The sequence below is a fragment of the Narcine bancroftii genome, chromosome 4 (assembly GCF_036971445.1).
Source record: "Narcine bancroftii isolate sNarBan1 chromosome 4, sNarBan1.hap1, whole genome shotgun sequence".
Classification (NCBI taxonomy): Eukaryota; Metazoa; Chordata; class Chondrichthyes; order Torpediniformes; family Narcinidae; genus Narcine; species Narcine bancroftii.
In genome coordinates this window covers 224,267,609-224,294,812 of record NC_091472.1, presented here as the reverse complement: position 1 = coordinate 224,294,812, position 27,204 = coordinate 224,267,609, and the positions used below count along the sequence as shown (strand labels likewise).

Below are 27,204 nucleotides of genomic sequence, written 5' to 3'. Positions count from 1 at the left end.
CTGAATCTGACCTGCATATAACCCCAGTCCATCCAAAGTAGTTGACCGTAAACTACCTCCTCAGTTAGGAATGGACAATAAATCCTGACATTTTCAGTAAAATCTGCATCCCATGAGTGAATGAATAGAAGATGGATACAAGTCAAATCAAGTTTATTGTCATCTGATTGCATAAGTACAACCCGAAGAAACCGCACTCTCCAGACCTTGGTGCAAAACCCACAGACATACACACATACAGACAGACAATACACATGCAGGACAAGTTTACATAGGAACAAATAACTAAATATATATTGTTTCATGAATATAAGAGTCTTGGATGGTTAGTGTGAACAGTTCAGCATTTGGTTGTGCACCTGATACTGAAACTGCAATCAGATGGTCAATAATAATTTAAAATTATTGACAGAGTCAGTGGGTAAAACAGAAGATTTGCTCTGATAGAGGGCCAGAACAGACAGAAAGGACTGAATAGCCTTCTGTGCTGTAACCATTGTATGACTCTGTGATCAGATGACATTTTGAAGGAGAGTATATAGTACTTTTGGAACTCATGTGGACATTTACCTTTCAGAGATGAAGTATATACAGTACCTGTTCACCCCTGCCCAGTCTCGACATGACCGCCATTCAGGACACTGGTCCACATGATTGTAAGCTGCACACTGTGGGGAATGGAGATCTATGGGACACATCAATCTGCTAAACCACTGGAGAAGCAAAAAAGCAAACTGCTGGAGTAACTCATTGTCAAGCACCATTGGTGGAGACAAAGGAATGGTCAACAATTGAAATCCTGCATTTAACGGTGTTTTTTACTTCAAATTCCAGCATTTCCATTTGGCAGATCTATCATTGATACTGGTCATTGATTTTAAAAGGCCTTCCTTCAGTACATAAGGTTGTGGAGGTCCAAAAATTAGTAATGAAATGTCTCATTGAGATTACAGTCCCTCAATCCTTGGCTAAAACAAATGTACAAATCAAGGTTTCTAACCTTGAAATCCCTCTGAAAGCCTTTCCTTGACACAATCTTTTGAAAACTATCTTATTTTTGAAACTGCTTCTTCTTGTTTCTCCAAACCCTCCTCTCCAATCATTTCCCCCCCTACACCCAAAATAAATTCGGGATGTTTTCACCATTAACTATGATGTATGAGCATCATAATTGGGTGTTAGTGGGCAGCACAGGCTTGTAGACTGAAAGGGCCTGTAACCGTGCTGTGTACGTCTAAACAGTTTGGGACTCTTAAAATCAATGTAGGTGCTGAAAATGTGAAAAAAAAAATTAATTGGAGTGTTGTGTGCAGTTTTGGTCACCTAAGTACAAGAAAGATATTAATAACATTGAAAGAGTGCATAGAAGGGAGTCACGTGATGGAGTAGTGGCCGGACGGTGAACTCCAGCCCTCTCTAGAAAAGTCGGGAAAAACAAATGAAAACACAAAGGCACAGAAATAAAAGTTACAGAAAAGTGAGTATAAAGGTGGAAAGAAGATGGCGACAAAAAAAGAAAAATCGAAAGCAACGGTAAGAAGAGAGGAAGAGAAGACAAAGGAGGAAAAAGGTGAAGGCCTTACCAGTCCGAAGAGGCCCGCTGCGGAGAGAGAAACCCGCTCCCTCAGGTCGGTAAATAATGGACTACAAAAATGGCTCGCAGAGCCGAGTAAAAGTGCGCAACCGCGCATGCACAACCACAACAAAAACCAAGATCTATTGTAGTAAAATTCCTAAGATATACTACAAGAGAAAAGGTACTGGAGAAGACAATGGAAAAAGTAAGAGAGGGCAACAAACCACTGGAGTATAAAGGGCAAAAAATCTTCATTTATCCAGATATAAGTTTTGAACTCCTAAAGAAGAGAAAAGAGTTCAATACAGCAAAGGCGATTTTATGGAAGAAAGGGTATAAATTTATACTAAAGCATCCAGCGGTATTGAAAATATTTATTCCAGGACAACAAAACAGACTATTCTCGGATCCAGAAGAAGCACGAAAATTTGCAGAACAATTACAAAAATAGACTGAGGGAGGAAGACGGGTAATGAGAGTTAAAATGATCACGATTGATATGTATGTGGGTAAAGACAAAAATAGACTGAGGGATGAAGACGGGTAATGAGAGTAAAAATGATCACGATTGATATGTATGCGGGTAAAGAGGTATAAGAGTGAATAGAGACAATGTGCATACGTGAATGTATCTGTACTTAGAGGAAAATATAGATAGTATAGACAAGAATTAATAAGGGAAGGTAATGGAATAGAGAGAATAAGGAGGGAATTAAAAGAGTGACCTTTGTGACATATGAAAAGTGAAATCTTTTCTGGGGGGGGCGGGGTGAGGGGAAATAGCGGTCACTGCAAAATCAGTTGACGCTTGCGAGTGGATTTGCAAATCCAAATGGAGAGGGGAGATGTGGTTGTCCGACAAGGGATAAAGGACAACTCAGGAGGGGAAGGGGAGATTGGGGATAAATAAGATAGAAATAGGAGAATAAGGAAAATGTTGGATGTTGTAGGAATGTTGTTTTATAAAGAGTTGAAAATAAGAAAACAGAAATGGAAAAGGAGGAAAGGTAATGATGGAAAAACGGAAAGAGAAGATAAACAAAATATAAAAGGGCTACGCTGAACTACATGACTTTAAATATTAATGGAATACATAACCAAATTAAAAGGAAGAAACTACTAAATTTAAATGAATAAATGTATTCCATTAGAAAAAATAACATATAGGTTAAGAAATAATATTGAAATATTCAAACAAGTATAGGAGCCTTACATTAAATACAATAGCGAAAACCTACCGGGGACAAACATTACCTAAGTTGATGGAAGGAGAAGGAAAGAAAAGAATGGACTCAGTAGAATTTCTGGTGTATTTTTGTTGAATGACAACATTGTCTGACTGGCTTAATGCAACCTAGATTGTATACCTAAAATGGATGAGAGGGGGGGGTGGGGGGTGGCTTGGGAGGAGGGGGGGGGAGAAAAAGTCACTGTATATGTGTGAAAAAGAAATAGTGTATATCATGGCTAATGTGATTTATGGTGTGAAAAATAAAAAAATTTAAAAAAAAGAGAAAAAAAAAGAAAGAGTGCATAGAAGATATACTAGGATGTTGCCAGGACCTGAGGAACTGAGTTACAGGATGTAGAGCGCGTTGAAAGAACCAAAGACTTGTTGATCCAAACCAAGGCTTTTATTAACTAAAAGACTGGAGCATATCACATGTAGGTCGACCAGTCCAGAATGACCTGGTCTGGCTAGGAGCAATCCTTTAAGACCTGCCAGTAGGTGTGGCTACGCTCTCAGCCAATCACAGTCATCCTACACTACAATCTGTACATATACACATTGGTGATAGAATCTGTTCCATCACACAGGAAAAGGTTAAATAGGTTAGGACTTTATTCCCTGGAGCATGGAAGAATGAGGGGAGATTTGAAAGAGGATACACTGTGATACCAACCAGAGGACATGGTTAAGGGTGAAAGGAGAGAAGTCCAGATGGAACATTAGGGGGAAATTTCTTTACAGAGCGAGTGGTGGGAGTGTGGAACGAGTTGCCAGCTGAAGTGGTGAATGTGGGCTCAATTTTAACATTTAAGAAAATTTTGGACAGGATGGGAGGAGTATGGATTGATATGGACTGGGTGCAGGTCAGTGGTACTAAGCAGGATAACAGGTTGGCACAGATTAGAAGAGTTGGAGGGTCTGTTTTCTGTGCTATAATGCTCTATGGTTCTATGCAAGAGACACTCAGTGGGTCAGGCAGGATCTGTGGAGATAAGAAACAAGTCAGTGTTTCAGGTCTTTTCACTCTGTCAACACTGAAAAAAGAAATCACGACACTGCAGATGATGGAATCTGAAGGCAAACACAATCTGCTGGAGGAACTTAGTGAGTTGACCAGCATCAGTGGGAGAAAAGGAATGGTCAACATTTTGAGCTGAGATGTCCACCATTTCTTTCTCCCACTCATGCTGCTTGACCCATTGTGGTTCCTCTAGGAGACAGTGTTTGAAGAGAGAAAGCATGTTAGTTTTCAGTAGCGGTGAAGGTGAGGGTGGGGGTATAACAAAGGGAATATCTCTGCCCAGATGTGGCAGAGGGAGATAATGATTCTTTGTCTACATTACTAACATCAAGGCTGTGGGATATACCAGCAGACCAGAATATACCAAGAGAAAGAGAAAAACTGAGCCAAAATCACAGAAGAATCACAGGCAGAAATGATGCAGGCAGAAATGATGCAGTCAGAAAGGAAGGGTTACCTAAAGTGGGTGCGTTTAGCTTGGAATCTGAAGTCTGCATCATGCTGAGACAGAAAATGAGGTGCTGACCCTGATATAGCAGTGCAGGAGGCCACAGATCGATCAGCATGGGAGCCTGAAGGAACATTTAAATGGCAGACAACCAGACACGCAAGGTCAATCTGCAGACTGAATGCAAGCACTCCACAGAGCTATCACCCAAACTGCATTTGGTTCTCTAATACAGAGGAGACCAAAGGTTGCTGATCCTTATAATTCTGAGCAACGATCTGTCATGGAGACCTTTAAAATGATGTGAAAGTTTGGGTGAATTGGCAGAGAAGAGATGTACTGACGAGGCGAAATCCTAAAATGGAAATTATTAACTCATTATAAAATCTGACAAATTATTCAGGGTACCTCTTCACTTAGTTAAGGGTGAGAATGTGGAACAATACTGAAATAACTGAGGTAATTAATCTAGATACATTTAAGTTAGATAAGTAAAGGCGAGATCAGGACATACCAAAATAGAGCAATGGTGAACTGGTAATGCACTGTTAAAGACTGAATTGCAATCATCTGTGAAGGTCATTCTGTGTGATTACATTGTGAGTCATATTCTTACTCATAAGTCAAGAACATAACCAATTACCTTGTATAAGTCGGTCAAGAAGGCAACAAATGTATAGACAAACTTCTAGGCCTGGACTGAATTAACTTAGAGAAAACAGTGAGCAGCTGGAGGGACTCAACGGGTCAGGCAGTGTCCCTGGGTAGGAATGGTCAGTTAATGTCTCTGGTTAGGCACCTATATCAAAATGAAAGTAAAAAGGGCTGTTCTTTTGTGTAAGAAGGGGAAAAGAACCTGGGGATGGGCCAAAAGGTGTTCGGGTATTGGTTATTGAGAAGGGAGGGGCCGTTAGAGAGAAAAATGAGATCAGAAATAGGTAAAGAAATGGAAACAGTTTTTCTTTTTTTGATTTTCTCTTTCTCTGAATCATTTTGGATACTTTGGCAGCAATAGACAGATTTGGAGATTCTAACATGGTTGTCAAAAGAGCAGAGATGGACTGAATGGCTTGTTTGTATTCCCTAATACCACAACGTGCCAAAATACTTCCCAATTACCACAATTGTTGGAAGGCCAAAACTAATACTGTAAACCTGATAGTCATCTATATGGAATTTGGGAGAAACTTGTATACCTGAAAAATAATTCATAGGTGGAACTCGCTTCCACATTAAGTAGTTCTGGCAATTAACATAAATGTTTTAAAGGGAATAAATACACAAAATTGCTGGAAAAACTCAGCATGTCCCACAGCATCCATAGGAAGGGCTCAGATCCAAATCGTTGGCTGTATATCTTTGCCTCCCATGGATGCTGTGGGACCTGCTGAATTTCTACAGGACTTTTGCGTATTTACTACAATCATGGCATCTGCAGACTTTATTGTTTCATTGCTTTTAGGAGAATGCTGGTTAAATATATGAAAGAGAAATAAATAAAACATTATGTCAGTTTATTAAAAAGGAATAGAAGTCTTGAGTGCAGCATAAACTTTGACAGGGACTCGTTTCTCTCATAAATTCAAAATAAGTGCGATGAATGCGATCTGAAAAATATCAGCAAGTTAGATTTGAATACCATCTCAGACTCATGGCAGAATAATGATATTTCTTTGTGATCTCCAAGCATCATTGTTAACTGGAAAGTCTTCACTTCTTGTATAAATGCGTCAGCAGCATGGAATGGTGCCGAGATAATGTTGGGTTCTTGCTGATGCAATTTCAGTTTGTTGCAATCACCCCATTGCTTTCTATGGTGAATGTCAGTTTCTTTCTGTGTCAGCCTGTTATCACTGTCACCCACAAGATTGCAGGACAAATGCCACAGGAGTACTTGAAAACATGATCCAGAGTGACTCCTTAGTGCTGTTACACGGTGCCATATATAGTTACCAGCCACGGCTTACTGGGTAGTATTCTCATCTTTGGGCCACAAGGTTAAAATGCTGCTGAAGAGACTTAAACAGAAAAGTCTAGTTGAAGCTTTTGGCCAAGAGGGACATATTCAGATTGGTGCAGATCAGTTGAAATTAGTGCTAGGACCACTGTGTATGTAAGATGCATGCCCTTGGAGGCAGGTGTGCATGCACAGTGAAGACAAACAGAAAACGCTTGATTAACATGATGTGCAAAATTTTGCTGTGCATAAATTGCCTTCTTTTAGCATTAGTTAAAGAGCCAGAGAATCCCAAGAATCTACCTTCTTCTAAGTTGCCCTCTTCTTTAATTTTGTTCCTTTTGAGTTGCTTCCTGCCCACTGCCTCAACCCATGCAGAGATCACAGCAGTACCTGCAATAGCAATGGCTGCTATTGTATGTTTGCTGCTTGGAAGCATGGAAAGTGCACCTGAGCCTTAAAGAACCCTAAAAAGGCTACCATTGATGGGAGGGAGAAAGCAGGGGACACTTGTGTTCATTATGGGTGGGCACATTCCTCCCCTTTTGTTCCTCGAGTCCCATGATTCAAGTGGGCCCAAGTCACCGCATGGAAGGGGCTCATTATTCTACAGAGCTTGCAGTCTGTATCCCTACTGAACATCACTGCAACACATACCTTATGATGCACTACTGATGGACAAAATGTGCCAAGCTTTGTAAGGCAGGTGCAGACATAAATACAATTCCAGATCTGGAGAGGCAGTGTTAGCATAGCAGTTAGTGCAACACAGTTTGGCGGGCAGCAACCTCCTTTGAAGAAGACCGCAGAGCCCACCTCACTGACAAAAGGCAAAGGAGGAAAAACCCAACACCCAACCCCAACCCACCAATTTTCCCCTGCAACCGCTGCAACCATGTCTGCTTGTCCCACATCGGACTTGTCAGCCACAAACGAGCCTGCAGCTGACGTGGACATTTACCCCTCCATAAATCTTCGTCCGCGAAGCCAAGCCAAAGAAGAAAGCAAAGTGCAACATTATTACAGTGCCTCCCTGTATTTATGTGGGTTTCCTCCAGGAGCTCCTGTTTCCATCCACCTTTCAAAATGTACGGGGGTTGTCGATTAATTGTGGCATTTGGCCAGCATGGGCTCATAGACCAGAAGGGCCTGGTACTGTGCTGAATATCTAAATTTAAAATTTAATTTAATTTTAACATCAGGAAATGATGGAGATACTCAATGGGTCAGGTTTTCATCTGTGAGAATAAAAAAGAGATAATGTTTCAGGTCAAAGACTTGGTAATATACTGACCTTCCAATTTTTTCTTCTTTCTTTGGCTTGGCTTCATGGACGAAGATTTATGGAGGGGTATGTCCACGTCTGCTGCAGGCTCGTTGGTGACTGACAAGTCCGATGCGGGACAGACAGGCACGGTTACAGCGGTTGCAAGGGAAAATTGGTTGGTTGGGGTTGGGTGTTGGGTTTTTCCTCCTTTGTCTTTTGTCAGTGAGGTGGGCTCTGCGGTCTTCTTCAAAGGAGGTTGCTGCCCGCCGAACTGTGAGGCGCCAAGATACACGGTTGGAGGCGATATCAGCCCACTGGCAGTGGTCAATGTGGCAGGCTCCAAGAGATTTCTTTAAGCAGACCTTGTACCTCTTCTTTGGTGCACCTCTGTCTCGATGGCCAGTGGAGAGCTCCCCATAGAACACAATCTTGGGAAGGCGATGGTCCTCCATTCTGGAGACGTGACCCTGCCAGCGCAGTTGGGTCTTCAGCAGCGTGAATTCGAAGCTTGCGGACTCTGCCAGCTCGAGTACTTCAATGTTGGTGATGAAGTCACTCCAATAAATGTTGAGGATGGAGTGGAGACAGCGCTGATGGAAGCGTTCTAGGAACCGTAGGTGATGCTGGTAGAGGACCCATGATTCGGAGCCGAACACGAGCGTGGGTATGACAGCGGCTCTGTACACGCTGATCTTTGTGTGTTTCTTCAGGTGATTGTTTTTCCAGACTCTTTTGTGTAGTCTTCCAAAGGCGCTATTTGCCTTGGCGAGTCTGTTGTCTATCTCTTTGTCGATCAGATGAAATGGTGCAGCCGAGGTAGGTAAACTGGTTGACCATTTTGAGTTCTGTGTGCCCCATGGAGATGTGGGGGGGCTGGTAGTCATGGTGGGGAGCTGGCTGATGGAGGACCTCAGTTTTCTTCAGGCTGACTTCCAGGCCAAACGTTTTGGCAGTGTCCGCAAAACAGGACGTCATGCGCTGGAGAGCTGGCTCTGAATGGGCAACTAAAGCGGCATCGTCTGCAAAGAGTAGTTCACGACAAGTTGCTCTTGTGTCTTGGTGTGAGCTTGCAGGCGCCTCAGATTGAAGAGACTGCCATCCGTGCGATACCAGATGTAAACAGCGTCTTCATTGTTGAGGTCTTTCATGGCTTGTTTCAGCATCATGCTGAAGAAGATAGTAAAGAGAGTTGGTGCGAGGATGCAGCCTAGCTTCATGCCGTTGTCAATGGAGAAGTGTTCAGAGAGCTCATTTCCGTATCTGACCCGACCTTGTTGGTTTTCGTGCAGTTGGATAACCATGTTGAGAAACTTGGGGGGGGGGGGGGGGCATCCGAGGCGCTCTAGTATTTGCCAAAGCCTTTTTTTGCTCACGGTGTCAAAGGCTTTGGTGAGGTCAACAAAGGTGATGTAGAGTCCTTTGTTTTGTTCTCTGCACTTTTCTTGGAGCTGTCTGAGGGCAAAGACCATATCAGTAGTTCCTCTGCGCGAAAGCCACACTGTGATTCTGGGAGGACATTTTCGGCGACACTAGGTATTAGTCTATTTAGGAGAATCCTAGCGAAGATTTTGCCTGCAATGGAGAGCAGCGCGATTCCCCTGTAGTTTGAGCAGTCTGATTTCTCACCTTTGTTTTTGTACAGGGTGATGATGATGGCATCATGTAGGTCTTGAGGCAGCTTTCCTTGGTCCCAGCAGAGCTTGAAAAACTCATGCAGTTTGGTATGCAGAGCTTTACCGCCAGCCTTCCAGACCTCTGGGGGGATTCCATCCATACCTGCTGCTTTGCCACTTTTCAGTTGTTCAATTGCCTTATATGTCTCTTCCCAGGTAAGGACCTCATCCAGCTCTAGACTCAAGGGTTGTTGAGGGAGCTGGAGCAGGGCGGATTCTTGGACTGAGCAGTTGGCATTGAAAAGGGATTAGAAGTGTTCTGACCATCGATTGAGGATGGAAATCTTGTCGCTGAGAAGGACTTCGCTGTCTGAGCTGTGCAGCGGGCTTTGGACTTGGGGTGAGGGGCCGTACACCGCCTTTAGTGTCTCATAAAAACCCCTGAAGTCGCCAATGTCGGCGCTAAGCTGGGTTCATTTGGTGAGGCTAGTCCACCACTCATTTTGGATCTCCCGGAGTTTGCGCTGAAGGTGGCTGCATGCGAGACGGAAGGCTCATTTTTTCTCTGGCCAGGACGGCTTTGCAAGGTGAGCCTGGTGGGCAGATTGCTTCTTTGCCAGCAGCTCTTGGATTTCCTAGTTGTTTTTGTCAAACCAGTCCTTGTTTTTCCTGGAGGAGAAGCCCAGTACCTCTTCAGTGGATTGCAGTATGGCCATTTTCAGCTGATCCCAGAGGGTTTCAGGAGACATGTCCGTGAGGCAGTTTGCATCCTCGAGCTTTGCTTGGAGGTTTGCCTGGAAGTTTCCTCTCACTACGTCTGACTGCAAGATTCCCACACTGAACCTCTTTCTGGGGGCTCCACTGTTCTTGAACTTCGGCTTGAAGTGAAGGTTGAGCTTGCAGCGAACAAGCCGGTGATCAGTGTGGCATTCCGCACTGGGCATGACCCTGGTGTGGAGCACATCTCGTTTGTCTCTTCCTCGCACCAGAACGTAGACCAGGAGGTGCCAGTGTTTGGATCGGGGATGCATCCAGGTAGTCTTCAGGATGTCTCTCTGCTGGAAAAGGGTGTTAGTAATGACAAGCCGCTGTTCTGCACAGAGTTCCAACAGGAGGCCCCCGTTGTCATTGCACTTGCCGACACCATGCTTGCCAAGGATTCCTGGCCAGGTTTCTGAGTCTTTGCCGACGCGAGCGTTGAAGTCACCAAGGATGACAACCTTGTCAGCTGTAGGGGTGCGTTGAACGAGGTTGCGCAGATCAGTGTAGAACTTGTCCTTTTCTGCTGGTTCCGCCTGAAGGGTTGGAGCATAGACACTGATGAGAGTGATGCGTCGCTTGTTTTGAAGGGGGAGTTGCATGGACATGATCCGGTCAGAGTGGCCTGTTGGGAGGTTTTCGAGTTTGGAGGCAATGGAGTTCTTGACCATGAAGCCAACACCAGATAGGTGTCGTTCAGCCTGAGGCTTGCCAGACCAGTACAGTGTGTAACCCGCGCCGTGTTCTTGGAGGCTGCCTACATCTGCAAGGCGGACTTCACTGAGAGCGGCTATGTCGATGTCAAGTCTGAGGAGTTCATGTGCAATAAGGGCAGACTGACGTTCAGGTCGGTGGCTGTCAGCCTTGTCTAGCATGGTTCTGATGTTCCAGCATGCTAGCTTGAGTTTGTGTGCATCTTTTGAGGGGGAGGACGTGGACCTGTCCTCGGGCCTGCGCAAAGGAGCTTTTAGGTGGAGTGCAGTGTGCGCAGTACTGGCCCCACCTTTTACACCCATGGTTCGTGTGCCGTGGCCAAGCAAGCTGGGACGTTGCAGCGAGGTCCATGGGTCGTAGGTTTTATACCGAAGTGACCTTCTCCTATGCAGGTTGCTTAACCGGGCTGAAGAGGCCTGCCTCCCCTTTTAGGTCGAACCATTTCTGGAGATCTACGACCGCTGTCCACCGATATGGAATGGTGCGCCCTGGAATCGGCCTGCGTGCGTTTACTCCTGCCGCGGCCGAGTAAAGGGGATGCAGCATTGGTTGAGAGTTAGGTCCAAAGTCAGACACTTAACTGTTGGTAAGGCAACAGACACACTGATGACATTACTGTGCATATGAGTGATGTTAGCCATGCTAAAATAAAGCTCTTCTGTCCATGGTCTCATGCACTGCCAGACTGAGACCACAAGCAAATTGGAGGAACAGCACCTCATCTTCCATCCGGGCACCATCTAATTGGATGGCATTAACATTAACTTCTCCATTTTCCATTAAATGCCCCCCGTTCATCCTCCTGTCTTTTCTCTAGTTCTGTTTCTGCCCTTTTCCCTCTGTCTCCTTTCACAGAGCCAAAATCAATTCTCACCTCTTCTCTTATCATATCCAATTAACACCTTTGTTTGTTGGTCTGTACTCCCCTCACCCATTCTTCCAGTCTCTATTGAGACGCCTGCCTGCTTCTAACTTGAAGAAGGGCTCAGGCACGAACCATCAGCAATATATCTTTACTTCCTATGGGCTGACTGGCTGAGTTCCTCCAGTGTGTTTTTTCCATGACTGCAATAACATCTCATGAATAAAAAGAACATGAGCATCAAACAATACAACATAGAAACAGCCCTTGTGGCCAAATGTCTGTGCCACACTTGATGCCAAGATTAAACTAAATCTTTTTTGAAGTTAAACAGCAAAGTCTACAGATGCTGTTTGTTGTGGTGCAATATAGAAAGGTGCTAGAGAAACTCAGCAGATCATGCAGCATTCATAGGAAGCAGAAGCATATAACCAATGTTTTGGGTCTGTGCCCTTCATCAAAGTATGAGCAAAAAGCAGGCAGGCGCTTGAATAAAAAGGTGGGGGAGGAGGGAAGAGGGGCAGATGGAAGAGTATAGATCAACTGGCAAAAGATGGGTATGGGTGGGAGGACAGAAGAGGAAAAAAGCCAAGAAGTGATCGGGGAAGGGGTAGCTCTCTGAATGCAGACGGAAGGGAGTAGGAAGCTGGAGGAAAGGAGACATAGAGATAGGGGAGGGGCCTTACGGACATGTCGATATTAATGCCATTTGGTTGGAGGGTGCCCAGATGAAATATTAGGTGTTGCTTCTCCAATTTGTGGGTGGCCTCAGTTTGGAGGCCATGGACAGACATGTCAGCAAGAGAAGAGGGTGTGAAATTGAATGTTCCCATTATTGCAGTGGACAGAGTGAAGCTACTCAATGAAACGATCTCCCAGTCTGCATCCAGTCTCTCCAATTTAGAGAGTATAAACTTCTCCAATTTCCATTAGGCCCAAAATGTTGGTTAATTACCTATGCTTCCTATGTACATTGAGTGACTTGCTGAATTTCTCCACATCTTTTGTGTATTTAACTAAATCTTTGCTGCTTTCACATAATCCATATTCCCCCATTCCTTGTCTATCCAAAAGTCTTTCAAACACTATTATTATATCTGATTCCACCACTACCCTGGCATTCTCGGCATAAAAAGTTGATTCATGTATCTCCTTTAAACTTTTCCCCACACTCACCTTAAATGCATGTCCTCTACTATTTGAAATTTTACCCTGGGAAGTAGATTCCATCTATCAATGCCTCTCATAACTTTATGAACTTCATTCAAGTCTACCCTCAGCCTTTGATAGTCTAGAGAAAACCATAACCAAATAACAATTACAGCACAGAAACAGGCCATTTTGGTCCTTCTAGTCTGCACCGAACTAAGTACTCTCCTCTAGTCCCACCTACCTGCACCCTGCCCATAACCCTCCATTCCCCTCCCATCCATATACCTATCCAATTTTTCCTTAAATGACAACATTGACCCTGCCGCCACTACTTTTCCCAGAAGCTCATTCCATACAGCCACCACTCTCTGAGTAAAGAAATTCCCCCTCTTGTTTCTTCTAAACTTTTGCCCTTTAACTCTTAACTCATAACCTCTTGTTTCAATCTCTCCTACTCTCAATGGAAAAAGCCTATCCACATCAACTCTATCTATCCCCCTCATAATCTTAAACACCTCTATCAAAATCCCCTCTCAACCTTCTACACTCCAAAGAATAAAGACCTAATTTGCTCAATCTTTCTTTGTAATCTAGATTCTGAAACCCAGGTAACATTATAGTAAATCTTCTCTGCACTCTCTCTACCTTGTTGATATCCTTCATATAATTTAGTTACCAGAACTGCACACAGTACTCCAAATTTGGCCTCACCAATGCCTTGAACAGTATCAACATCACTTCCCAACACCTGTATTCTATGCTTTGATTTATAAAGGCCAGCATACCAAAAGCCTTCTTCACCACCCTATCCACATGAGATTCTACCTTCAGGGAACGATACCCTGTTATTCCTAGATCTTTCTACTCCACTGCATTCCTCAATGCTCTCCCATTTACTATGTATATTCAGTTTTGATGATTCCTACCAAAATTAAGCACTTCATACTTATCAGCATTAAACTCCATCTGCCACCTTTCAGCCCACTCTTCCAAGCCGTCCAAATCCCTCATCAATCTTTGAAAACCCTCTTCATTATCCACAATTCCACCTATTTTAGTATCATCTGCATATTTACTAATCCAATTTACCACCCCATCATCCAGATCATTAATGTATCTGACAAACAGCAAAGAACCCAAATACAGGTCCCTGAGGCACACCATTTATCACCGGCCTCCAGCCTGACAAACAGTTAACCACCACGACTCTCTGCCACCTCCCTTCCAGCCACTATTGAATCCATTTGACTATCTCAAAAATTAATACCTAATGACTGAACTTCCTAATTAGCCTTCCATTTTCAAAGGCCATAATGAAATCCATAAAGACAACATCCACTGCTCTACCCTCATCAACATTCCTAGTCACTTCTTCAAAAAATTCAACAAAATTGGTCAAACATGACCTTCCAAGCACAAATGCGTGTTGAGTGTTCCTGATCAGACCCTGTCTCTCAGATACTTATATATGCTATCGCTAAGAACATTTTCCATCAATTTACCTACCACAGACGTCAAACTACAGGCCGATAATTGCTAGGTTTACTCCTCGAACCCTTTCTAAACAAAGAAACCACATGTGCAATATACCAATCCTCTGGGACTATACCCATCTCTAATGACATTTGAAAAACCACTGTCAGAGCCTCTGCTATTTCATCCCTAACTTCTCTCAAGGTCCTGGGGAAAATCCCTTCGGGACCTGGAGACTTATTCACCTTTATATACTTCAAAAGCTCCAGTACTTCATCTTTCTTAATCACTAGAGTTTCAATAATTACCCTCTTTGCTTCCTTTACCCTACACAATTCAATATCCTTCTCCTCAGTGAATACTAAAGAAAATAAATTGTTCAAAATCTCCCCATCTCCTTTGGCTCCACACACAGTTGTCCGCTCTGTCCAACCTCTCCTCATAACTCATACCCTCTAATCAAGGGAGCATTATAGAACAATACAGCATGGTACAGGTCCTTTGGCCCTAGATATTGACCTGACCCTTCCTGGTAAATCTCTTATGTACCCTTTGCAAAACCTCTATCCTCTTCCTGTAAAGGGGTGTCTAGAATTGCTCACAAATGTAGCTGAACCATTTAAAACATTTTTTTAATTGAATTTAAAAAAAAAAATTTAGTCATACAGCAAACTAAAAGGTCCTTGCGGCCTATGACCCAAATTCCCCGATCCCATTTGTTTTGAACGGTGGGAGGAAAATGGAGCACTCGGAAATCCATGCAGACATGAGGAGAACATACAAACTCCTCACAGACAGCGCCAGATGTGAACTCAGGTTGCTGGCACTGTAATATAATTGCACTAACCCATTTTATAATTGCTGCAGAATTTTTTCCTTATTCTTACACAATTCCCTGATTAACGAAGGCATAATGTCTTCTTTATAACCTTATCAACTTGCATGGCCCACTTACACGGAGTTATAAACTTGGACCCCCAGCTACATCAATGATGTTAAAGGTCCAAACATTAACTGTTCATCCTTTCAGACATCCTTGTTCATAAATCTTTTATATATTGGTTATTATTATTATTATCATTATTATTATTGTAGTTGTAGAACTCCAAGATTGGATTCTGTCTCCAATAGTTCAGCATTCCTATCGAATGTAGTGGGAACTTAGTCTTCTTAATGTAGAGAAATGCCCACTACATCAGAGGCCTGGTTTGGAACCTAGCCTTGAAACCACCTGCCACCCCCCCACCAACCTTTCCCTGAAAATTATACTTAACCCTTGCTTGTGGATGTAATAACACCATAGTCCATCAGGTAAAAGCCTCTCACATTGGAATAAGTATGGGTACTGAAGTGAGTAAGGACACTTCCAATTAATTTCTGGGACCTAAACATCTCCAGCTTCCGCCAAGCCAGGGGAAATCTCTGTGGACCGGTGCGGTAGACAAGTTTCAGCCGAAGCATTTAATTTTAAAACCTAATGCGGAGCAAGAATAAGAAATACCTTGTTGCCATTTTGAAGATGCTCCTAAATCCCTTGAATTTTATTTATTGGAGTTACATGATTGAATCAACATTTAGTGCTGCACTGTGTCCATTTTGCTCATTCAACTTTTGAGTCCTTCAAATGGCAAGAGGAAGGAAATATTTTATGGTCCAGTTCCAGAAATCAATCTCCATTATCTTCCCTATTTATCAGATTCCAGGCCCAGTAGCCTTTGTTTCTACTTACCATCCCTCCTCTAGTCATCTCCATCTTCACTCTGCATGATTCATTTTCCTTCATCTGGCCACCTTTTTCCTTTCTCTACCTCAGTCTGGCACTTGCCTTTGCGCCCCCCCCCCAACCCCCCCCCATTTGTCTGTCATCCTTCACCCCTCCATGTTCACCAATCATTCAGCAATCCCTTATTGATTGGCCCGGTCCAACTCCTTCCACCTGTCTGGCTCTCTGCCCTCTGCACTCTTGATCTCAATGAAGGGTACTGATACAAAAGGTCAACCATTCCTGTTCTCCTATTGATGCTGCTCAATCTAATGACCTCCAATAGCAGGTTGATCTTTCCTCCAGATTCCAGCACCTGTAGTCTCTTTCTCTGTCTACAAAATGTACCTCTCTTTCCTGCTATCCTACTCTGTGACACGGTCTTAATGATATTTTATCATGTTTCTGTGAAGGGTCTGTCAAATGATGCAGAGAAGAACTTAAAACAAGAAATTAGGAGGATCAAAGGGACCTTGAAATGTCCTTAGTAATCAGATTATGGACAATCCCAAGACATTTTTCTTGTGTATTTTAGGAGCTAGTCGGTGGTTAGGCACAAGGTACTCAATTCAGAGACAGAGGAGGGAATCTATGCATGGAGCTAGACAAAGTGTTGAGTGTCTTGAGATTAGCCACTGTGGGGGTTTCAGTTACAAAGTGATTTGATGAGATGGGTGCAGAGAAATTGGCTTGTTGGAAAGGAAATATTTAAAATATATCTGCAGGATAATGATTAATGGATCACATATAGGCTTCAGCAGAAAACCCTGGTGCTTTGAGAATGTGAATTGTGCTACAAAATGGGGTGGTTGAGGTGAATGACATGTGTATCTCATGAGGAAAGACAATAAGTGCTCAGGGGAGGAAGGGAGGGAAGGTTATATCACCTGGGGAGAGAGGTGGAGGGTCACTTGTGTGGTGGAGAAGCATCATCGTAAACTGCTTGAACAACCCGTTTCTACACTTGCCATTCACAATGGAAAGGGGGAAGAAAGTGTCAGTGTTCCCTTGGTTTTCACTGTCCTATAACTTTAGTCCACAGGGTGTCTCCGGACTTTGAGCACGCAAACACCCATCGGGATGGATGAGCTACTTTAGCGGATGGTGCAGAGATATCCTCACCATGTTGCAGACAGATATGCCATGGCCCCAGCTCAAGATGGCACATCCTACAGTCTTGGGTGGTCTGCTGCTGCTCTCCTCCTTGGTTCAAGCGGCCACCACCTCCTGTCCCCGAAGCTGCCAGTGCTTTGACAAAAATGGCAAGTATGTCCGGTGCGCTGGCAAGAACCTGAAGGAAATTCCCAAAGACCTCCCTGCTGATACTGTGTCCTTACATCTCAATTCCAACAGGATAACCAAAATACCCAAAAATGCCTTCAAGGACTTAAACCTACTCAAGGAGCTGGACTTATCCAAAAATGCCATTGAGTCAATAGATATTGGGGCATTTAAAGGAATCCCTGAGGGCCTCAAGATGCTTGATCTGTCAAGCAACCAGATCCAGAGTGTACCGAAGGATGTTTTTGGTAAGATTAAAGCCAAGATCCGCCTCTCCAACAATCCATGGCACTGTGAATGTACTCTGCAGCAGGTCATCAAGGAGTTGACCCTGGACCCAGAGACGGTCAACGATTTCATCTGCCAGTCCTCCGTCCAGGAGGAGTACACAGGCCAGCCACTCATCCAGATCCTCAATTCAGGCATCAACTTCTGCAACATTCACCAAAAGACAACAGACGTGGCCATGTTCATCACCATGTTCGGCTGGTTCACCATGGTCATCTCCTACATTGTGTACTACGTGCGTCAGAATCAGGAAGACGCCAGGCGCCACCTCGAATACCTGAAGTCCCTTCCCAGCACTCAGATCACTAAGGAGTTTGACACAATCAGTACTGTACTATGAGGTGGACTACCTTCCGTTGTGTGACACCTATCCAACCTTAATGATGGATGAGCCAGTAAGATTCCTGACTCAACCCCAAGTGCCTCATTTGCTAATTAGAGACTGTATGCTCGTTGACTTTTTTTTAAATGATTTTTTTTGTGCATTGAAGTTCCTAATAAAGCTGCCAGAATAAACCATAGTGTGACCTTAATATATGATTGAACACCGTCATCATGTCCTTGCACCTTAAATATCAAATGGGGCCAGGTCCACAGAATAGGGGAGAGCTCCCCTTTGAATGATGGGTGCATAGGATCATTGCACCCTGCTCTAAAATGTGGGGGGGGGGGTGCGGAGGGTGACGAAGTGTATTTGGAGATGTACAAAAGAAACAAAGTGGTGATGCTCGCGAGCTCCATTGGGTCAGATGTTGCGTGAGGGAGAGCAGTTGGGAAAGGCAGGGGGTGGTGATTTGCTCAGAATTGAGATAAGTATCAAGATCAAGTATCAAGATCAAGATTCCATAAACACAAGATCTTTTTTCCTTTGTTTGCCCTGTAAAGGCACACAAAGAGGTGCTAACTGGTTCCACTATCCAGACAAGAGAAGCAAAAGAGGATAGCTTCGTGCAGTGGTTCTCAACCTTCTTCCTTTCCACTCACATACCACTTTAAGTAATCCCTATGCCACAAGTGCTCTGTGATTAGTAAGGGATTGCTTAAGGTGGTATGTGAGTGGGAAGGGAAGGTTGAGAACCACTACTCTAGACCCAATTGTTTCTGAAATATTTTGCTTGAGAAAAATTGTCATTAGCCCATTTCCTTTGGAGCTATGAAATGGTGCACATAACGAGTCAATTAGGGACGATTAAAACAGAGTTTAAAACTTTTTCTTTCCACCCACATACCACCTTAAGCAATCCCTTACTAATCACAGAGCACCTATGGCACAGGGAATATTAAAGTGGATTGTGAGTGGAAAGAAAAAAGTTGAGAACCACTCCTCATGGTGAGACTTAGAGCAACACTATTACAGTGCCAGTGATCTGGGTTCTAATCTGGCACTGTCTGTAAGGAGTCTACATGTTCTCCCCGTGTCTGTGTGGGTTTTCTCCAGGTGGTCCCATTTTCTCCCACCCTCCAAAATGCATGGGGGTTGTATGTTAATTGGTGCACTGGGGGACATAATCTCATGGCTGGAAGGGGCTGTAACTGTGCTATATGACTAAATTTAAATGTAAAATTTAGAGACATCAAGTGACTGTAAATCCTATCACCTCCTGCGCCCCCGTAAGCTTCACACTTGCTCAGTGAACCTGAGCTCCAGTCATCCAAGTCACACCTCATTGAGTCCCTGGTTCCAACCACCAACCACCCCGCCCCCCCCCCCCAACCAAAGTATTAGGAAGGTGTGTGCACCCATAGCCTTTCGGGGAGCCCTGCTCACTATCGCAGTCCCATACCCAAAACCTGTTCCTCTGAAGTGGGTTGCTGGCAGCCTAAGGCCTGTTCCGCTATGGTTTTTTTCCAGGTGTTACCTCTACCTCTGACGTGGAGAATCCATCGTACTCAGTCTGTCACCTTTCTCACTTGGGCTATGATTCCCCTCCCCCCCATCCATGCTCCCATTTCCTCACCATGAACGGCACTCATTCACTCTGACCGTTAAACCATTAGTCCAAGTTAAGAGCTGGGTTGAAGGGATTGGGTCTACTTGTGACAAGCTGGGAGTGGAGAGGTTTGCAGGTAGGAGCATTCTCTCTGGGTTAGGGTTAGGGTAAGAAATAAGACCAGTAGTAGCCCATTCAATGAGATCATGGCTGATCAGATGAAAGGCTTATCCTCATCCATTTGCCTTTTCCCCATAACTCTTAATTCTAGGATGGCCATTCCAAAGGAGGACATGGTCGAAGGTTACCAGTGTGTTTGGATTTGTTGTTTTTGCAATAGTTTAATTTAAACTATTCACCACCCTCTGGGAAAAGCAGTTCTTCCTCATCTCTGGCCTAAATCTACAACCCTGAATCTTGAGGCTATGTCACCTAGTTCTAGTCTCCCCTAACAACAGGAAGAACTTATCTACTTCTATCTTATCTATGTCTTTCTTAATTTTATACACTTTCTGAAAGATTCCCTCTCCTAAATTCAAGCAAGTACAGCCCCAGATGACTCAATCCCTCCTCATAGACTAACCCTCTTCTCTCTCCTCATAGGCTAATTTTTAAATGGGGATAAAACTGAAAATACCCAGATGCAAAGAGACCTGGGAATCCTCATGCAGGGTAGCCTGAAGGTAAACCTTCATGTTGAGTTAGTGGTAAAGAAGGCAAATGCAATGCTGGCATTTATTTCAAGAGGAATACAATATATGAACAGGAAAATGATGTTGAGGCTTTATAAGGCACTGGAGAGACCTCACTTGGAGTATTGTGAGCAGTTTTTGAGTCTGGGAGAACACTGGTCCATTTACAGAGAGGGAAAGTCCTGGTGGGACTGGGAGAAGGGGTGTCATGTAGATTAGTATAAGGGTTCTTTATAAAATCCCAGGAATACCTGATGCAAAAATACTTCAACAATCCATGTAGGCCTTGCCTGATAAGGAAACCAAATCACCCAACTGGTGATGAACAAAATGATAGGGGAAAGCAAGAGAAGGAAGAACGACCCTCAGAAAAAAGTTGGTTCTGAGAGTGCGTGAATGGTTATCGCATAAAACAAGGAAAGCCCAGCAAAAGGGAAAGGGGTGCTCTGTCCCCACAATGTGGCAGAGATATACGGTGGACCTTAGGGGCATCATCCCATCCCAGCAGGTGGAGAATCAGTGACACAAAGGAGGTCTGGAGAGTCATGTCCCAGAAACAGTACATTCCACTATACTGAAAATAGGAACAGTGGTTAAGATCTAAAGTTATCAGAAGCATAAAATAGCTGTGGGGGGCCTCTTTGAAAGAGTCATCCCGAATCAATAGCATTAGCCTGCTGTTCCATTGAAGTCAACTGAATCAATTTCAGAAGCAGTGTTTAGCATACTAATGCCATGCCATCATTTGACACGTTTCATACCACAGACCTAGAGTGGAGCCATCTCAGTTTGGTCTGAGAGAAGCACAAGGACTGCAGATGCTGGAATTTAAAGCAAATGATGAGAAGTTGGAGAGACTCAACGGGCCAGGCAGCATCCGTCTTGGGTTGGGACCCCTATCAAAGGACAAGACCTGAAACATTGACTGACCATGAATGCTGCCTGAGCTGCAGAGTTCCCTCGGGCTGGACCTATTGTGAAAAGTTTCAACACAGGACACATTGTGTCAGACATAATTAATTTTGGTCATATGTGCCAGATGAAATCAAATTAAAGTCCATCAAAAGGGAAAGGGATACTCTGCCATAGCCAAGCAGTCAGCACCGGGGTGGGGTTTGCTGCACTCTTCAATTTCAACTGGAAACTTGCCCCAGAGCATCTGACCCGCACCAACTTGAACCCCAGTCAGGGTGAACCGGGAGATCATGGCAGTACCAATACATAAAAGTGCTGAAGAAACTCAGCAGGTCATGCAGCAGCCAAGGGAAGTAAAAGGTAATGATGTTTTAGGCCTGAACCCTCTGTTGGGCACGGGTCATTCCCCAAAGAAGGTCTCAGGCTCATAACATTGATTGACCTTTACTTCTTACAGATGCTGCTTGACCTGCTGAGTTTCTCCAGCACTTTTGTGTATTGTACTTGACCCCAGCATCTGCACACTTTCTTGTTTTATCTCACCAGTACTGTTGCAACGATGCATATTTTGGATGGTGAACTCCAACCTTTTCATTTTCATTAGGGCTGGGCTGATTCAATCTCCACAAATGTAATCCAATTTGCTGAGCATTTTCAGCTTCAATCCCTGTGTGTGTGGGCAAGAGACCATAAGCAGGATCAGGCCATTCAGTTGGTTGATATTGGCCTCCGTACCAATTTTTTGCAGTCTCCACACACCCCTTGACTTGCTGCTCTTTTGGATGTCTGTCATCCTCTGCTTTAAATACAAAAACCATCTCCACAGTCCAACTGGAGTAGAGGATTTCAAAGAGCTGTAACCTTACGAGAGTAAACCCTTCTCCTGTGTCTACCTTAAATGTGGAACCCTCTTTTCTGAAGCTATGCCCCCCCCCCAACCAATTTTCAATACCTCCAGAGACATCCCCTCAGCACTCACGCCTCAATACATAGCAAGTTGTCACTGGGATAGGGATATCTCAAGCTCAAGCTGAACAACAGGCCGTGCGGCTACGGAGGTTACAGGGTCATTGGAGGTGGTTACATCGGAAGAGACAGTGAGATACATGGCCACTTGATGTCTCCAAAAGGGTGCTCTTTTGCTACTCATGTTTTAATAAAGGGGCTGGATTATATGGCAATTTGCTGTTTGACTTTGCAGGGCAAGCAAAGGAAAGGTTTTTAATGTATCTTGTGCACATGACAATAAATTCAAACTCAATCTCAATGTTCTCTCATTCTTCTGTATTCCAATGAGTTCATATATCAGCCACTTCGTCACAGGAATCAACCAGGCGAACTTCCAATTCACATATTTCATTCCTTAAATATGGATACAGTATTCTGGATATTGTCTCATTGTATTGGAAAGGGTTATGGCTGCCATGTTCTCCGATCGGAGGACACACCAGCTACCAATCAAGGTTTGGTTCCACCCCACCCGTTAGTGCACATCTTGCTGCTGTATCCACTTAAATTATCTGGACTGCACTCTCCAGCCTGCCTGCACTTGGCCTTGGGCCATTCATTGGCTACTGTAATTGGATTAACCTTCCTGGCACAGAGTCATTAGGTGCTTTCAAACTGCCTTGTAAAATGGGGTTAGCGCCCCACTCACAAGACAGCTTGAAAGGGTCAACGTCAACCAAAGTCAACCAGGTCCATGCATGCCCTACTTCGGAGGTAGTCAGGGAACCCAGTTAAACTTACCCAGGATGCGTCAACCAGCGACTTGAACAGAAAAATGGCCCACCCGGTTACTCCTGTGACATCAGGGCTTACACCCTGGCGTCACAGGGAAACCCCGGCTGAAGTGCCTGAAGTGATCAGGAGAGAGAAGGGTTACTGCCAGAGTTCGGGGTGGTGGGGGTGAGAGGATGCTGCTGTGAGGGGGAGAGATGGGGGCCACAATTGGGGGAGTGAGGTCGCTGCCATGGGGGAGAGGTCATTGTCACCAAGGGGTTGGGGGGTGCCACGATCAGCGGGAGAGGGGTCACTGCTGCTGGGGAGAGAGGAGCAGGATCACTGCCACGGGGGAAAGAGGAGAGGGGTTGCAGTCGCAGTGAGAGAGGTCGCTGCTGCGGGGGAGAGGAGAGGGGTTGGCTGCCGTGTGGTCAGATGGGTCGGCTGCCGCAGGTTGGAGGGAGCACGATTGATGGTGGGAGGGAGACTGACAGCTGGTGGGGGGGATGGGGTAGATTAGTTTGCATGGCATGTCACTTACCTTGTCATTGCAAGGGCGGGATCCCCCTTAAATCACTGGGCTGATGATTTACTGGGGCTATCCCCCCTCAACTTAAAAGGTGCTAGAGGCACCTTTGCCCCACTAATCGCACCTGGGTCCCAGGAGGGCTACCTGGGTGCTGCAGTTGCAGTTTAAAAGCACCTATTGGCCCCTGGTTAATGTGGGCTTGTCCCTCCAGCACTATAAAGGTGCCATGTGCTCTTTGATCTCTCTCTTCGCCAGCTTGGGACCACCCTGTTTCACTCCAGGCCTAGATATGTGGAAGGGTGCTAGAGAAACTGCTGGTAAGATGTCCACTGTTAAAAGGGTTGGGGTGTTTAATTAGTGTCCCTTGTAGCATAGAGCCATGCCTGCACTGAGTCAAGTGGTGGTGGGGCATCCTTGATCGTTGGATGTAGCAGTTCAGTGTGTGTGTGTGTGTGTGTGTGTGTGTGTGTGTGTGTGTGTGTGTGTGTGTGTGTGTGTGTGTGTGTGTGTGTGTGTGTGTGTGTGTGTGCGCGCGCGCGTGTGTGTTGCATCAGTTACCATTTCCCACACTTGCCTTCCGTAAATTAAATCCTTCAGTACAAAAAGCTTGTGTTCAGAGTCCTTGCCTTTGAGACTTTCCAAACCTTTTTTCCTCACTCACAACAATTGGCGCTGCGAGCAGGGTCTCAAGGGTCTTGGCTGGACACAGGTGTGGGGAAATATTCTGGAACTGGGGCAAAAAAGCCAGTGAAGGCACCAAGGATAGAATTCCCGGGTGGATCGACGACAGGGAGGGATTCGTGAGACTGCCCAGCAAGGGTAGCAGAATTCGGTAAGCCCATGGACTGGTCTGAGCACCTGGAACCCCAGTAGCAAACGAATGGGGCACAACATGGTAGCCCTCCTTAAGAGGATGGGGTTCCTCGAGGCAAAAGGGAGTCAGGGAGTGCTTATTGGCTACTGGCGTCACGTAGGGATCATAAATCAGCTGGTGCGAAAGCTGATGAAAGAGACAAGGAGACAGGGTGGAGCTGCAGCGAGTTGCAGGAGGCTCTTCCTGCTGCCCAAAGTAGACAAGGGACTTGGAGACCCGAGGCACGGAGGTTGCTTGCCGACTGGTGCAGCTCCAGCAGGTGCCAGCACCCCATTGGTCTAGTTGGCGGCCAGACCCAATCAAAATTAGAGCCATGGTCTGGCGGGGGCAGCAGCCGGATGCTTGGCTGGGGAATGGGGACATTTAGATGGACAGTGACGGAGAAGGGATGCTTGGGGAGCGGGGTCTCATCATGACCCTCCCATTCCCCCCACCGCTGAGCCCTTGCAAGCCCTATCCATCACCACGTGGTCCCAGGTTCTCCGCAGAGGAGAGGGAAGCAAAGAGGAGGAGGTAGCCTGCCAGGGATCACTTGGAGACGACCGAAAGTCGGGGTTTCTCCCCAAAGGAGGTCGGTCACCTGGCAGACCAACACCACCAGCGGCCAGGTGAGCACCTCGCTGTGTGGCTGCTCAGACTGTGGGACAAGGGTGGGGGGGTTCCAACACTGCCCTCTCTTACCAGGAGGCCAGTGTCCTGAGGAACCTCTCTGACTCCCAGACTATCAACAGTGCCCTACAGGCGCTACCAGAGGGGATCCTGAAAGGGTCATCCCTCTGGGAACACATGGTCACAGTTATATGGGTTTGGTATCCCATTGACCTGGAGCAGAACCTCCACAGGAGACCACACTGGACCACAGTAGGGGAGGATATCCAGGTCATCCGGGAATAGACTCTGATCAACGGGATTTACTAGGGGGCCATTGATCAAAATTTTATTGAAAATATGAATTTGACCGGCACGCTCGTGGGGCCCTCGTAACCACCGCAGCTCCTGACATCAAGTCAGTGGTCTTCCCCCTCATGGCACTGGCTAATGGGAACACTGTGGGGGATGCCATCACCCACCTGGAAGGGCTAGAATACAGGCAATGGGGGGCACCCACCTAGGTCCATAGAGCAGCAGAGAGGACCAGAAATACATTCCTTTTCCGCTTTATGCGCAGGCAGCTGTTCTTGGATCTGCTGCGCACAGGGGTTGACCGTGCCAGCATAGACGGGATCCCGACTTCTGCCATTTACGCCCTGTGGGAAGAGTTTTGTGGGGGGAAAAAGACAAGAGGAAAACTTACAACCACCCTGGGGTAAAGCCTAGAGCTGCCTCTGCTGACATTGACACGACACTGTCTCTGCTCCTCTCCAATTTGAAACAGTCTCTCCTGCTCTCAAGGCTGAGCTCAAGAGAGCTGCTGAGACAGGAACTGTCTTATCTGCACCATCAGGAACCCTCACCCATGGGGCAGGAGACCCCCACCCCCTCTTACAGGTTGAAGGCCAGGGCCACCGGCACATTTGTTCCATTGCCCATTCTTGCCCGGGGATCCTGAGGCCACATATACCTGTAACAGTCTTAATAATGACTTTCCCTGAATGCATTCTAGGGATCAGTGTTTTAAAGGAACAGTCCCTTTATACTAACAGGGGAAAGTTTACATTCAGGGTGCACAGGCCACAATTGTAGATGGGACAGCCAAAGGGGAACCAGTTGTTGTTCCGCCCACCCCTCCAAGATTACACCATTTTAGATAGCCCAAACGTTGAGATGTAAAGGTGGAGAAACTCTGCCAAAATGCATTATCACCTATCTTTCTGAATGTGGGAATGGGCTCCGAGCTGCTTCTCCGAGAGGGATAATCTCTGCAGCGCAGTCCTCCATCGAACAATCTGAATGTACAGCCGCGCTAAGCGACTGTTTAGGGGCGGGCTGATGATGTCGTTAGCCCGCGACCCATTTCCCATCTCACCCTCTCCCTCCAAGTCAGGGGTGGCAGGTGGGGCAGTGGGAGCTGTCAGCATGGACCATCAGGGCAGCGGGGACCGCCGGGGAAACGGGGACTGGCAGGGCAGTGGGGAGCATTAGGGGGCGGCCGGTGCAAGCTGGGTCAGCCACACCGGGCCACTTCAGCCTTCGGGGCCAGTCTCTGCAGCTCAAAATGTGGCAGAGCAATGGCCATCTTCCCTACCCATAATCCCCCATGCAGCTGGAACTGTTTTGGGAACCATAGAGAGGTTTCAGCTGAGTGGGAGATTATGGGTAGGGAAGACGGCCATTGCTCTGCCGCGTATTGATGGTGGTGCTACGGCACCAGTCACCCCACTTCCATTGGATCCGGAGGGCACTACAAGGTGCCTCTGGATATGAATGAGACACTGGAGCAGCCTTTTAGGGCTGCTGTTTGAAAAGTAAGTTTCCATTTTTCTATCCGCTCCGTAGCCAGTCTCAAGGTGGAGGCCCAACATGAAATGTCCTATTGCCTGTAGCCCACAGTACAGACCCCGCAACAAGAATGCTTTCTTTTCCATTCCATTCCTCCAATTCAACTCACAAGAGCAATTTGCAGTCACTTGGGACAAGAGGCAAGACACATTCTACAGTCACACTCTTTGTCACAGTTTAATATGCAGCAATGTCAAACCTATTCAACTTCTCTCAGAGGTGTCAATTGTCCATTATACAATTGTTTCAGAGGCCCTTCACATGCCAATTTCCCTCAAGAAATGGGGCTGGCTCATTGATATTGAAAAGGTGCAGTGCCCCAGCCAGTTACAATGGTGTTCGGGCCAAAGAGATATTTCTGAGACTGCCAAGAATGAAACTGAATTTTGCTATCCCCTCAAATAAAACAGACACCCAGAGCCTCTTGGGCCTCCTAAATTATTGGTGGCAGCTCATATACCACCTTAGTATGCTCTTTAAACCACCCTATAGGGTCTCCTGAAAGAAAGTCACATTCCTATGGGAACCAGAACACAGCAAAGCAAGCTGTTGAACAAGCACTGCCACTTCCCTCTAGGCAGGTGTTCCTTTTAAGTTACAGATCTCAGCCAGTGAGGCGGTTGCTGAATGGAACCTCTGGCAAAAGATCCAAAGGAGCAGAGTCCTGGTAGTCTTCTGGACAAAATCTCCGCCTGGTG

The 27,204-nt window shown here is 45.6% G+C and overlaps 1 protein-coding gene across 1 annotated transcript in view; it reads left to right on the top strand.

Moving 5' to 3' along the window:
* lrrc3 (leucine rich repeat containing 3) overlaps positions 1-17,744 on the top strand; it is a 47,376-nt gene extending 29,632 nt beyond the window's left edge. Inside the window, exon 2 of the mRNA XM_069930476.1 lies at positions 16,871-17,744. Within this exon, the coding sequence (XP_069786577.1) occupies positions 16,920-17,744 (825 nt within the window). The 5' untranslated portion in view covers positions 16,871-16,919. The remainder of the gene's footprint in view (positions 1-16,870) is intronic.
* Positions 17,745-27,204: the final 9,460 nt, after the last annotated feature.